The following is a 15,558-nucleotide window of genomic DNA, read 5'->3' on the forward strand; positions in this document are numbered from 1 at the left end:
TGTTAAACCAAACTTGTATTCCTGAGAGAAATTCCACTTCATTGTATTGTATTATCCATTTTTAATAATTGCTGATTCTATTTGCAATTTGCTGATTCTATTTCCATAAAATCGTATGGAAAAATCCGAATGAACTTTTTGGCCAGCCCAATATTTGTTCTATTGTGTTCTTCTGTAGATCCATTACCCATATTTTAGACCATTTGATTCCGTTCTACTGTATTTGCATTCTCTGTTCTGTTTGTGGGGGTTTTTTTGTGGTTTTTTTTTTTTTGCGGTACGCAGACCTCTCACTGTTGTGGCCTCTCCTGTTGCGGAGCACAGGCTCCGGACATGCAGGCTCAGAGGCCATAGCTCACGGGCCTAGCCACTCCGCAGCATGTGGGATCTTCCCGGACCATGGCACAAACCCATGTCCCCTGCATCGGCAGGCAGACTCTCAACCACTGCGCCACCAGGGAAGCCCTCTGTTCTGTTTTTTTTTCCCTTCGTGTGTGTGTGTGTGTGTGTGTGTGTGTGTGTGTGTGTGTGTGTGTGTGTGTTTCAGCTGGATACTTACTGTTGACTTATCAATTGACTTATCAGGTTCAATGATTTCTTCCTCATGTGTGTGTGTGTGTGTGTGTGTGTGTGTTTCAGCTGGATACTTACTGTTGACTTATCAATTGACTTATCAGGTTCAATGATTTCTTCCTCAGTTTTGTGCAGTCTATTGATAAGCCTATCAAAGAAATTCTTCTTTGATATAGTATCTTAATTCTACCTTTTTGATTGTACTGTCTTCTGAATTTCCCATATGTTCATGCAAATTGTCCACCTATTCTATTATATCTTAACATGTCATTCACAGTTATTTTAAAGTCACTTTTTAAAACTTTCAACATGTGGATCATCTCTCTGTTCTCTTTATTCCTTTATCTCTTGACAATGATTTGGTTATGGGGTTTTTTTCCCATTTTTGTGTATGTCTTGTGTTTTTGTTTTGTTTGCATACATAGACATTCCCTATAGAAGAACAGTTGAGGCTGAGGTGAATAATGTTAATATCCAAAAATGGACCTACTTGTAAGGCAGTTAGTATGGGGTCGTTGAGTTAATCTTGTCAATTGTTGAGCCGGCTTTGGGTTTTGTAAGTGCTATTTTCGTCTTCAGCGCATCATTTCATTTTATTCCAGCAGTGGTTTACAGTTCCCTTGTGCTTAGCATGGGGCCTGTGATGCTGGAGGTTTTTTAATCAGTGTTCTTTATTCATTCTCAGCTTTTGGTAGTCCCTGTACTACTTCATCACAGAAGGGCTCTTCATATTCTTCCCCTCTTGCTTCCTACTCATTTCTAGGTTGAGGAGTAAGGGTTGGTGTGTTTTCGTTCTGTTGGATAGGCTTTAGTCTTAAGCATTCTTCGTGTTCTTGGTCTCTGGGGTTGGGATATACCCATTGCTTCTGTCTCAATTTCCCATGGCAGCCAAATTCTCCCTTGTATTGTGGGCAGGGTCTTGGGTAAGAGACTTTCTAGCATCTCCCCCAGCATTAGGTCTCTGCTTTGTATTAGTGCAGGAACCTAGGCCCAAGTGGCATTCCTGCCCTTTCTCCAGGGATAGGTGGCTTTTGCTTCTATCCTTTATCCCATCTTTTTTGGGCTGCACAGCAGGAAGTTTTCCTACCCCTTTCCCAAAGGCAGATGAGTTTTACTTCTGCTCTTACAACAAAAGCAGTGCATCTTTTCCTGGGTTCTGAAATAGAAGACTTTCTTACCTTACCCAAATGACCTTAGGTTTTTGCTTCATATGAGAGATGGATCCAGGGAAGTGAGCCTGGTTTTACATCTATCTCTTGTTGGCAGGCAGTCCCCACTGGCCCACCTGCGCTACCAATGGGGTTCCTGCTGTTACCTGCCACTAATCTGTTTCGTGAATACTTAATAGATGCTGGTGGCAAAGAGCTTGCAACTGAGGGGGGCCCTCCCATGTGTCAGGGACTCTGTTATTCTAAACTGTCATGCTGCCTACACTTGGCCTTTAAATTTATTAAGATTTTACCTGATTCTTGCCTGCATTTATGGTGGCTACTTCTCTCTGGTGCTCTGGCAAAAGTGAAATAGTTTGGGTATCCAATCTCTTCACAAAAGTGCTTATCACTCTTTTGGAAATTCAATTTCTTGGTTGGCTTATTATCTCAGTTCTCTGATGGGTTCATGAAAAGTTATGATTTTGTGGATTATTTGGCTTTTTTCTTATTGTCAGGTTGTCGTAGTGTTCTCTCGTGGCTTTCTAAATCCTATGCAGTAACGAATTTTCACGAAACTTTTGGGTGTGTGTGTGCCTGTGTGTCTGTGTCTGTGTGTCTACTGAGCCTAAAGGTAAAATGTATTTCTTAATGTAGATCAAAGTTAAACTTTATCAAAAGCGAATTTTTTAGAAGAAGTTTGGCAACTTTAGTTCTATTTTTTTTTGTGGTCCAGAATGATTTCCTTTGAGGTATGTTGTCTTCTGAGGTAAATACTTTCTTAGAATTCTTGCTTTTTTTTTTTTTTTTTTTTTTTTTGGCTTATTGAGGTGACTTTTCCTTAGGAAATAAACTTAGTATTTTTTTTTCATCACACCCCCACCCCCACTCCCTGCTGCTTTCCCCCCCGGTAAACTTAGTATTCTTGATTCTTAAAAACTTTTCCCATATCAAGAAATGGATAAGTAGAGGGAATAGCATGATTTCTTAAACACATCTGTTCTGAACAACTTAAAATTTAGGAAATCATTGCAATAGTTATTCTCCGTGGCACTCAAATAGACCAAAGGAATTAATTCCATTCAGAAGTTCTGCTCCTACTCCTAGGAAGTAATTGATTTAGATAATTTGACTAAACATACTTTCTTTTTAATATACTTTTCTATACTGTTTACATTTTCATTTAGAGTTTTGGAGGCTGGAAAAGCAAATGTTATTTTACAAAAAAATTCGCCAAGTGGAATAACTCATGTGATTGCCAGTAATGCGAGAATCAAGGCTGAACAAGAAAAAGATAACTTTAAGGCTCCATTTTATCCAATTCAGTATCTAGGAGATTTTCTTTTAGAGGTAAGTAAAAAACAAACAAAAAATTAGTAAACATTTTAAAATGTTTATTTTATAAAATGTTGATACAGTGAAATATAAAAATCAAATTATGTTCTGAGTTTTGAAAATGCTATTAGAATTAAAATGACATTTTTAAGACAGTTGCTCTCAATTATTTAAATATGAGAATATTTCTGATAAATCTGCAAAGAAATTGCTTATTAAATTTAAAATTTGTCTTATTTTGAGTCTCTACTTTTGTTTTCAATGGTTTGGTGATCTTTATTACAAAATAATTTTAAGCATTTTTTTTTTTTTTTTTTTTTTTTTTGTGGTATGCGGGCCTCCCTCTGCTGTGGCCTCGCCCGTTGCAGAGCATAGGCTCCGGACGCGCAGGCTCAGCGGCCATGGCTCACGGGCGCAGCCGCTCCGCAGCATGTGGGATCCTCCCAGACCGGGGCGCGAACCCAGTTCCCCTGCATCGGCAGGCGGACGCGCAACCGCTGCGCCACCAGGGAAGCCCAATTTTAAGCATTTTAAACTAGAGTATAAATAAAACAGCAGTGGGCTATAGTATCATATGAGAATTCTTCCCATTGGAAAAGAGGGAGCTGTTTCTTAGAATTTAGAAATATTTTCCTGTCCTCTTCCTCCACCTACATCTCCTCACTTGGTGCACATACCACTCCTTAAGTAGTTTGAATGGAAATAACCCTAGAAGAATTGCTCTAAAGGTAAGCAAAGAAGAATTTTTAAGAAGGGTCACTCAAGGTGGAAGAGAACCTGCAGTATGTCTAAAAACTGAACCTTGGTCTTCTAGGAAAACTTAGCTCCTTCTTCAGTGTTTCCCATCTCAATAGATACTATACAATCTTTTGTCTAATAATTTATGTTAGAAACCTGGGAATCACCCTTGAAACCTTCCTTTCCTTTATTCCCCACATTTGTCAATTACCAAATCCTATTGATTTTATTTCAAATACTTCTTGAATAAACAGCTTCTCTTCTGTACTAACATCATATTGAGTTCATCCTCTTTGCCCTGTGCTCCTGGAATCAACCCCTTATTATTCTCCCTATTGTTCTGCTTCTTTACTTTTGCTAATTTCCTCGTAACTCTTACCTTTCTCTAGTCCATTCAGCTTCATCCAGAAGTAACATCTAAAATGCTCTTTCTAAAATAGTTCTGATGCTGTCTCTCTCCTACTTAAAACTGTCCAATGGCTTCCCATTGCCCTTAGGATAAAGTTGTAAACCTCTAATACAGCTTTAAGTTAGCACAGGGTTCCTGTCACTCCTACCTTTGCAACTATAGCCTGCTCTACTTTTTCCTATGCTCACTATACTATAACACAACTGCGTTCTATAAGTTTCTTAAACAGGCTAGGCTACTTCCTACCTTAGTGTCTTCTGAAAAGCTATTTTCTCTTCCTAAAAATGTCCTTTCCACTATTCTCTCACTCCCTATGCCTACCTACTTACTGCTTATTCAGTTTGCAGTTATAATGCTGCCTCTTCAAGGAAGCCTCCCTGGCCCCTTATTAAAATAGTTAGGTTCACCTCTAATGTGTTCTGATATCACTATTTTGCTTTATAGTACTCATCACAGTTGCCTAATTAATTGGCTGATTACTTGGTTCATGTCTTTTTCCCCACCTAAACCAAAAGCACTGTGTCATCAAGGATGATGTCTATCTTTTCCATAGTTACATCTGAATCATCTTGCATAAAGCCTAGCACGAGTTTTCATTTTATATTTGTTAGATTGATAGAGAAATTATGAACAACCCTTGAGTATTCCAAGAGTAGATGTAATATATCATTCTATAATTACCTTTCCCTACTGAGTAGCAGCAGTGTGGATTGGAAATTTGACCTTAGTTCAGAGGATGGATCTGCTTGGACTATGGATAATCTCATTGTCCTTGACAGTGATTGGTCTAGGAATGGGCATGTCAACCAGTTCTGATTCATGGGACATGAAGAGAGATATGTAAGAGCTTCTGGGAAGTTTCTTTCTCATTCTGAAAAGAGCCTCTGGCAGCCTGGCATCTGCTAGATATAAACATGGAAAAATGAAACGAAACCTTAATTACTACTGGCAGCCATTCTTTGACCATGAGGAGAAGTAGCCTTAGGTTGAAACCAATCTTGTAGACAGCAAAGTGTAGAGACAGAATGTAGACTCTTGTAGAGATACTTGAGTGGCTGGATTAATCAACCCTGAAACCTGACTTAGCAATGGACCATATTGCCATTCTGTGAGGTAACAATCTCCATGTTGTTTACGTTAGTTTGAATTGGTTTTCTATTACTTGCAGCCTAAAGCATCCTATCTGATCTACCTGACTGAACAGTTTAAAGGTAGTATTAACTCTCAACAGAATGAAAACCATTGTTAACTAAATTAGAAAAAGTATCTGAATTTCCCTTTCTCTATGGAAAGAAATGAACAAAATGTAATATGTATTATGCTTTCTCCATAATCATATTTTGCAGTAATCTGACACAATCAGATGCAGCTGCTGAAGTACTAGAGGGCATTAGTATATCAAGCAAAAATAATAGACAATCTCTAACTTATATTTGTTTTTAGAATACATTGTTTTATAAGCTCTAGATTAGACAGCTAAGAGTTAGTTCATAACCATTCATTCCAAATAAGGGACGCATTTTGTGATCCCTTCTGAGGATAAGATAGTTAACTTCATTTTGATGTCTTGCTTTTCTTCTACCTCCTTGGCATAGAATATAATACATTCATCATTAGATGGATTCTGAAGTGTCCTCTAAGAAGAGTTGCCATATAAAATGACTGAGTCAAAAGTAACAATTGAGCAATTGTTTAAAAAATAGTTGTGTTTAACCTACTTAACTTTTTGGAAAGCCATTTAGTAACAGAATCAGGAATTATTTAGTTCAGGTTTATAGATACTTGCTGAAGACTTTTGCTGTACCAGGCATTATGCTATGCACTATAGAAAATGAATAAGACCACCTGCCAGACCTAAAAAACAAAATGTGGCATAAACAGAATGTGGAAACTGTTAATTACAGTTTAGTGTGTCTTGTGCGTTGGTAAAATCATGTGCAAGGTATAGAAATACAGAAGAGCAAGTGACTAATGTATCTAAACTGTTTGGCCCAAGGAAGGTGTCACAAAAAGGAGAGAATACTTAGGAATATTCAAAACTTCTTTTGATTATCTGTCCAAGAAATAAAATAAAATGATACACAGAAAAGTCTTATGGAAATATAGTAGTAATTGAAAAAACATACACTTTTTGTTTTAGATTAACAAATTGTTGACCTAGATTTGTAACTTATTATTTCTTTAAGCATAGGGAAGTCATTTATTCTGTGACCGAATTTCTTCCTTTGCATTGTAGAAGGTAATACTTACCTTACTTTGGTTGTTATACAACTGTTACTCTAAGCCATTATTTAGTGAGTGATTACTGTGTGCCAGGCACTATGCTAAGCACTTTGCACACTTAATCTTATTTTAAACCTTATTATGTTCCTGTGTGGAATGCACTATGGCCTCATTTTACAGTTAGCGAAATGACGTATAATCAAATTTAATAATTTTCCCATGATCTCACAACTATCATATGTCAGACCAAAAATTTAAGACCAAGCACTCAAAAAATTTTAAGGCTGCTCTCCTCGAGTCTCCCTTTACTTTTCTCATTTTGAGTATTATTATGTTTCCTTGATAATAGGAAGGTCTCTTTCTGGGTAGTTAAAAATACTTAATGCTGTAGAGATTACGATATGCTACTAGTCAGTCTAGTTAAGAACCATGTAAAACCCTCTGGGAATTCCCTAATCATCCAATGGTTAGGACTTGGCACTTCCACTGCAGGGGGCCCGGGTTCGATCCCTGGTTGGGGAACTAAGATCCCACAAACCACACAGTGTGCCCTCCCCAAAAAAGAAGAACCATGTAGGGTACTCAGAAGATGCTTGTTCTAATTACTTGACCTCTCTGGCTCTCCATCCAGTCTTGTGAATTCATTCAAGTTGTGTGGCAAATGCCATGGCTGAATCAAGGAATAAGACCTGAGACCAAAGCATATCCATACCTATTTTGAGACAAAAAACAAAGTCAAATATGTGAATCAGAAGCCAGGGCAACTATTATTTCCACACTGTGCTGCCCTATCTTAGGTAATAGAATAATTTACTGAATTAGTAGGCTTTTGGTCATCTGTTTGTAACATAGCATTATACTATATAAGGGAGATTAGACATGGTGCTCTTTTCCTAGATCATATAGGAGACAAACACCTAACACAATGCCTAGTGTATTGTTGGCACTAAAATTTTATTAAATAAGGAATAAGTAACGAATATTTACAGAAAAATAATGCCCATATCTTTCATAAGTGTAGCTGGTTGGAGAGAGTGTGGCTTGGAGACAATTATATGTTGATCATTTGTTTAGTGCTATAGAAAATAGATTATTTTTAAAAATTTTCCAAATGTCATAGTTTATCATGTTGTGATTTTTAATTCAACTTAAATAGGGTACTTGAATCATACATTCTAATTCGTAGGTCAGTATATAGCATCTTAATACTCAGAATTAGAAAACAGTATGTTCTTCCCTAGTTGCTAATGATAATGGTATGTTCTTTTGCGTATGTATTTTGGGTAACTGGAAGCTATATGGGATAATTCATCCTGTATTTTAGACATTTCTTGATGATCTAAGCCTGAGGATTTATCCTCTTTTGTCAACCATGTGAAATTTGAAGCCAGAAACTCAGTTTATCCCCATTAAAGTTGTCCTTAATGGAAATTGTACATTCAGAGTGATACTTTCTTTGATTCCAGGAATAAGACAAAAGAAAAGTCTTCATTTTTCATGGCTTTCAATTTCACTTTTCTGAGTAACTGAAGAAATTTAATCAGCTACTCTCAGGGATTGTTGTCTGGTTGCAAGATTGTAGGCTGCTAAAGGGCCCTCACATCCATGTAGGAAGCCCAGTACAAGTGAAAGGGAACCAAAGATCACAACGTAGGCCTTAACCACATTTCAGCTATATCATGATTGTTCCCTAGGAGGACAATGATTCTCCAGTCTCTTTGTGTAAAGATGGTGAATCTTTGAATACTCTTGCATAATAAGTACTTGAATTCATCTTTACTCTCAATTCTTTATCTTACTAAGCTTCAAGAATTGTATGTATAAGTACATATGCAACTACATTTTAAATTATTATTGGTAGGTAGTTAAAAATTCAGTTTGGATTCCTTAGCAAGAGAAATAAATGAGTTTGAGATAGAGTTAGGTGAAGATAATTGCTTACTAATGTTCAAGTAAAATAAGAGCTGTGAATTCAACTATTAGCCTATTTTCTTCTCTGTATGATAGATGTGCAAATAAGAAGTCTTCCTAGTAAAATGCTGAAAAATAATCTGAGAAATAATCTATAATCAGAAAATGTTGAAGTAGATTGTAACTTTAACTTGGTAAGGGACTAGATAAAATAGTTTTGTTCATGATGATTCATAAAAAGGGCTGCTTGTTACTAGACCAACAGAGCATTAGCTTTTCTTGAGATACATTATTATTATTTTATTATTTGGGACCTTTGTTGTAATGATTTTTTTTTCCCTTCAAGGAACTTACTACTGTTTAATAATCTTTGATTTAGAAGAGTGCATTCTTGTACCTACTTGTGTGACTACCAAAATATTTTGCAATTATAAAGTTGGATAACATAAAGAGTACATAATGTTGAAATCATACTTGATTGCCTAAACCATTTTTACATACATACAGAAAGAAATTCAGAATGATGAAGATTCCCAAACCAGTTCTATTTGGAATAACCATAGCAATCAAGAAAAAAACAAAGATTTCAGGAAAGATATGGGATTTCTTGAAATGAAAGGTGCCTTAAAAGAGATCATGTGCAGAACCCAGGTAACACTTTATACTCTAAAAAAATCTTACATTTCTGATTTTTCTTACAAAATTTGTGAGAGGCATTATTTGGTGGAAATAACAATGATTTTGGAATCACAGAGCTGGTATTTGAACCCAGCTCTGATTTACAGTCTATAATTTGAACGTATTGGGATATTGTCCATGTCTCTATTTTGAGGCTCTTATTGAAATAATATACATGTGCATATGGAAATTCACTGTTCCTAATACATAGTGTGTTCTCAACACATGGTAATTACTTAAAACAACTCGGTATGTTGAATGTAACGTGTGTCTTACAAAGGATTCATCAATATATGTGTTCATATTCATGGTCTAAATTCAAGTATTTTACTGCATATAGATCAGGTTTTTTTAAACGGCACAGGTGAATTCCAGATTGATTAAATATGGAAAACAAAAAAACATGAAGGATTCTAAACTTGGAGCAATGAAAAGTATGTTAAGAAAGCATATCTGTGGCTCTCAACTAAAATTTTTCAGTTAGTAGGAGCAACCAAAAAAGACATTATTAGTTCTACCCTAGAAGGCCTAATGTTCAGTTATGTTCAGTTTCATACTGATTTTTATAAAAGAGACTCTCTAATTGGTTTACCAAATCATTAGCCTAGTAATTATTATTATTTAGTCTAAACTAAAATATTTTAAAATGTGATTAGAAAGAAATTAAAATTTGTTTTTACTGCATCTGTCACATTTTACAAAGAGAATTCTATGAACAATTTGGAACTTCTTCGACTGAGCAGTACCTTATAAAATCATATATGGATACTGTAAATAAAACTCCAAGAGATTAAAATATTTTTGCGATTTTCTCTAGCTTTTTCAAAATACAGTTGATATTTATGTGACTTAGATGATTTTCTATGATTAACTATGTGTACATGATCTTAATAAGAGGCTTTTTGAGTTCATATGTCTGTTGAAATATGCATTATAAGCCACAGTATAACATTTTTTACATATAGAAAGGATGTAAAATAATGGAGTTATTAAATAAATTTAGTTTTATTTAACATGAAAAAAAATCGAGATTTTATGAAAGATAGGGAAATTATTAAAATACATCTGTAAACATCTTGAGTTTAGAACTCAAGAGGTTGTGTATAAAATGCTTCAATCAAAAGACAGAGTAGCTGAATGCATACAAAAACAAAACCCATATATATGCTGCCAAAAAGAGACTCACTTCAGATTTAATGACATACACAGACAAAGTGAGGGGATGGAAAAAGATATTCCATGCAAATTGAAATCAAAAGAAAGCCAGCGTAGCAACAGTTACATCACACAAAATAGACTTTAAAGATTGTTATGAGACAAAGGAGGACATTATATAATGATCAAGGGTTCAGTCCAAGAAGAAGATATAACAATTGTATATGCACCCAACATAGGACCACCTAAATACATAAAGCAAATATTAACAAACAAAAGGGAGAAATTGACAGTAATATCAATACAATAATAGTAGGGGACTTTAACACCCCACATACATCAACAGAAAGATCATCCAGACAGAAAATCAATATGGAAACACTAGCTTTAAATAACACCTTAAACCAAATGAACTTAATAGATATGTGTATATAGAGCATTTTGTCAAAAGGCAGCAGAATACACATTCTTTTCAAGTGCACATTAAACATTCTCCAGGCTAGGCCACAAAACAAACCTCAGTAAATTTAAGAAAATTGAAATCTTATCTGGCAACTTTTCCAACCACAATGCTATGAGACTAGAAATCAACTACAAGAATAAAATTCAAAAAACACAGATGGATGCTAAAAAATGCTACTAAACAATCAGTGATTCACTGAAGAAAGCAAAGAGGAAATCAAAAAAATACCTGGAGACAGATGGAAACAAAAGCATGGTGATCTAAAATCAGTAGAAGGAAGCAAAATACATTCTAAGAGGGAAGTTTATAGCAATACAAGCTTACCTCAGGACACAAGAAAAATCTCAAAAAACCTAACCTTACACCTAAAGGAACTAGAAAAAGAAGAACAAACAAACCCAAAGTTAGTAGAAGGAATGAAATCATGAAGATCAGAGCAGAAATAAATGAAATACAAACTTAAAAAACAATAGAAAAGCTCAATGAAACTAAAAGCTACTTCTTTGAAAAGATAAACAAAATTGATAAACCTTTAGCTGGACTCATCAAGAAAAAAAGAGGGCCCAAATCAATAAAATTGGAAATGAAAAAGACAACTGACACCACAGAAATACAGAAGATCATAAGAGACTACTACGAACAGCTATATACCAATAAAATGGACAACCCAGAAGAAATGGACAAATACCTAGAAATGTACAATCTACCAAGACTGAGCCAGGAAGAAATAGAAAATGTGAACAGACCAATTACCAGTAATGAAACTGAGTCAGTAATTTAAAATCTCCCAACAAACAAAAGTCCAGAACCAGATAGCTTCACAGGTGAATGCTACCAAACATTTAGAGAAGAGTTAACACTTATCCTTCTCAAAATACTCCAGAGAATTGCTGAGGAAGGAACGCTTCCAAACTCATTCTATGAGGCCAGCATCACCCTGTTACCAAAACCAGACAATGGTGTCACACAAAAAAAGAAAATTACAGGCCAGTGTCACTAATGAACATAGATGCAAAATCCTCAATAAAATATTAACAAACTGAATCCAACAGTACATTAAAAGGATCATATGCCATGATCAAGTGGCATTTATCCCAGAGTTTTAAGGATTTTTCAATACTGGAAATCAATCAGTGTGATACAACACATTAACAAATTGAAGAATAAAAAGCATATGATCATCTCAATAGGTACAGAAAAAGCTTCAACATCCATTTATGTTAAAAACCGTAGAAAGTGGGCATAGAGCGAACATACCTCAACATAATAAAGGCCACATATGACCAACCCATAGATAACATCATATTCAATGGGAAAAAGATGAAAGCATTTCCTCTAAGATCAGGAACAAAACAAGGATGCCCACTCTCACTACTTTTATTTAACACAGTATTGGAAGTCCTAACCATGGCAATCAGAGAAGAAAAAGAAATAAAAGGAAGCCAAATTGAAAAGAAAGATGTAAAATTCTCACTGTTTGCAGATGACATGATACTATACATAGAATATCCTAAAGATGCCATCAGCAAACTGCTAGAGCTCAGTAATGAATTCTGTAAAGTTGCAGAATACAAAATTAATATACAGAAATCTGCTGCATGTCTATGCACTAACAACAAACTATCAGAAAGAGAAATTAAGGAAACAATCCCATTTACCATTGCATCAAAAAGAATAAAATACCTGGGAGTAAACCTACCTAAGGAGGTAAAAAACCGATGCTCAGAAAACTGTAAGACACTGATGAAAGAAATTGAAGCCAACACAAACAAATGGGAAGATATCCCATGTTCATGGATTGGAAGAATTAATATTATTAAAAATGACCATACTAACCAAGACAATCTACAGATTCAGTGCCATCCCTATCAAAATACCAAGGGCATTTTTCACAGAAGTAGAACAAATAATCTTGAAATTTGAATGGAAACACAAAAGAGCCCGAATAGCCAAAACACTCTTGAGAAAAGAACAGAGCCAAAGGAATCATGCTCCCTGACTTCGGACGATACTGCATCCGACTATACTACAAATCTTCAGTAATCAAAACAGTATGGTACTGGCACAAAAATAGACACATAGATGATTGGAACAGAGAGCCCAGAAGTAAGTCCACACAGTTATGCTCAATGAATCTACAACAAAGGAGGCAAGAATATGGAATGGTGAAAAGACAGTCTCTTCAACAAGTGATGCTGGAAAGACTGGACAGTTAAATATAAAACAATGAGATTAGAACATTTCTTCACATTATGTCCAAAAATAAACTCAAAATATATAAAAGGCTTAAATGTAAGCCATGAAATCATAAAAGTCCCAGAAGAGAATATAGGCATAACACTCTTTGACATAAATTGTCACAGTATTTTTTTTTGAATCTGTATCCTAAAGCACAGGAAATAAAAGCAAAAATAAATAAATGATACCTGATTAGACTTAAAAGCTTTCACAAAGCAAAGTAAACCATTGACAAAATGAAGACAGCCTACTGAATGAGAGGAAATATTTGCTAATGATATGGCCAATAAGGGGATAATAGCCAAAATATATAAACAGGTCATACATCTCAACACCAAAAAAACAACCCAATTAAAAAATGGGCAGAAGACCTGAAAAGACATTTTTCTAAAGAAGGCATACAGATGGCCAGCAGGTATATGAAAATATCATTAATCATCAGAGAAATGCAAATTAAATCCACGAGATATCACTTCACATCTGTCAGAATGGCTGTCATGAAAAAAACCACAAATAACAAATATTGGTGAGGATGTAGAGAAAACGGAACCCTCGTACACTGTTTGTTGATGGGAATATAAATTGGTGCACCCACTGTGGAAAACAGTGTGGCAGTTTCTAAAAAAAACCAAAACTAAAAGTAGAACTACCATATGACCCAGCAATTTCATTCCTGGGTACATATCAGAAAAAAAGGAAAACACTAGTTTCAAAATATCCAAGCATACCAATGTTTATAGCAGCATTATTTACAATTGCCATGATATGGAAGCAACCTAAGTGTCCATCAACAAATGAATGGATAAAGAAGATGGGAGATCTGTATATGTGTATAGACATATAGATATAGTGGAATACTACTCAGCCATAAAAAATGAAATCTTGCCATTTGCAACAACATGAATGGACTTGGGGGTATTATACTAAGTGGAATAAGTCAAATAGAGAAAGACAAATACTGTATGATATAATTTATATGTGAAATCTAAAAAATAAACTACTGAATATTACAAAATTAAAATGGACTCACAGATATTGAGAACAAACTAGTGGTTACCAGTGGGGAGACGGAATAGCTGGGAGGGGGCAATATAAGGGTAGGGGACTAAGAGGTATAAACTATTAGGCATAAAATAAGCTACAAGGATATATTGTACAACACAGGAAATATAGCCAGTATTTTTTTTTTTTTTTTTTTTTGTGGTACGCGGGCTTCCCTCTGCTGCGGCCTCTCCCGTTGCGGAGCACAGGCTCCCGACGCGCAGTCCCAGCGGCCATGGCTCACGGGCCCAGCCGCTCCGCAGCATGTGGGATCCTCCCAGACCGGGGCACGAACCCGGTTCCCCTGCAGCGGCAGGCGGACGCGCAACCACTGCGCCACCAGGGAAGCCCCAGCCAGTATTTTATAACTATAAGTTGAGTATAACCTTTAAAAATTGTGAATCATTACATTGTATACCTGTAACATATAATATTGTACATCAACTATATCTAAATTTTTTTTAAAAGTAAAAAGAATACATCTGTAAACATCCTGAGTTCCTTTTAGAACTCAGGAGAATGTATATCAAATTGAGGTCACAATTTCTATTTTTTTAAATAAATTTCATAGTGTAAAGAATAAACAATATGGTTTGCAATACTTCTTATCCGTTTTAATGTTATTATACCTATTTCCTATACAAAGATTTTCTGAGATGTTTCATTTGATATGCCTAATAATGGCAAGACTCTATTTGATGTAGAGCCTAAATTGTTTTTACAAACATTTGGAAAAATAAAAGAAAATAATGAAGATAACCAAATCTGTTTTGACTAATCATATGACAAATTTTTTAAAAGGCAGAGATTCCAAGAAAGAGTAAGTTAACAAAATACCTAAATGAAATGTGTTTGTAAACACAGTATAAACTTTAAGAACTAAAAATCTTTATTTTTCTGTTTCATCTTAGTATAACTAAAATGTAATATAATTCATAATGCTCTTTATTATATTTAAGAGTCTCATGCTCTACCGATTGAGCTAGCCGGGCACCCCTGTTCTTTATTATATTTAATCTCATGTGTATGTTTCATAAAAACCTACGTTCCTGAGTTTTTTTTGTTGTGACTTGCATTGGTTGTGTTGAGGCTATGGCTAATCTATAGTCCAACTAAAGTATTTTTATAAACATGCAGAAAGAAGTGAAAAATCATGATGAAGATGTTAATATTAGTTCTATTTTAACTGAACATCACAGAAAAGAAAAATACAGAGATTCTAGTAAAGATTTGAAATTTGTTAAAATGAAAAATGCCTTGGGAAGGCATACATATGGAAATCAGGTAAGACCTTCCAAATTTAAAGTAATTTATATTTTACACTCTTTTCTAATAGTGCCAGTTATGAAGTTGTTTCTTCTGAATTATGTATACATTATATGTGTTTATAAAGCATTTGTGTATAATTTTTGAAAGAGTACAAAAATGAGTGCTATGTACCTACCAGCTAGGTTAAGAAATAGAGCATTCCCAGCTTTTTAAGATTCTGGTGTGTCATTTCCAAACTGCATCCCTTTTTCTTCCTCTTACCCATGATAGGTAACCTCTGTTTTGGAATTTGTTTTAATATTTTTTTGTTTTTCATTATAGTTTCACTAATACATTGTTTAGTTTTGCCTGTTAATGAACTTTTCTAGTTTGTGGTA

General features: G+C 35.0%; 1 protein-coding gene across 2 annotated transcripts in view; it reads left to right on the forward strand.

The window, feature by feature from the left end:
- Positions 1-15,558, forward strand: part of SLF1 (SMC5-SMC6 complex localization factor 1) — a 61,770-nt gene that overhangs the window by 13,117 nt on the left and 33,095 nt on the right. For both annotated transcript variants that reach the window (XM_055086665.1, XM_007104346.4), the window contains exons 5-7: positions 2,909-3,071; positions 8,845-8,988; positions 15,050-15,196. In XM_055086665.1, coding sequence (XP_054942640.1) covers positions 2,909-3,071; positions 8,845-8,988; positions 15,050-15,196 — 454 coding nt within the window. The remainder of the gene's footprint in view (positions 1-2,908; positions 3,072-8,844; positions 8,989-15,049; positions 15,197-15,558) is intronic.

Source organism: Physeter macrocephalus, chromosome 8 (assembly GCF_002837175.3).
Source record: "Physeter macrocephalus isolate SW-GA chromosome 8, ASM283717v5, whole genome shotgun sequence".
Classification (NCBI taxonomy): domain Eukaryota; kingdom Metazoa; phylum Chordata; class Mammalia; order Artiodactyla; family Physeteridae; genus Physeter; species Physeter macrocephalus.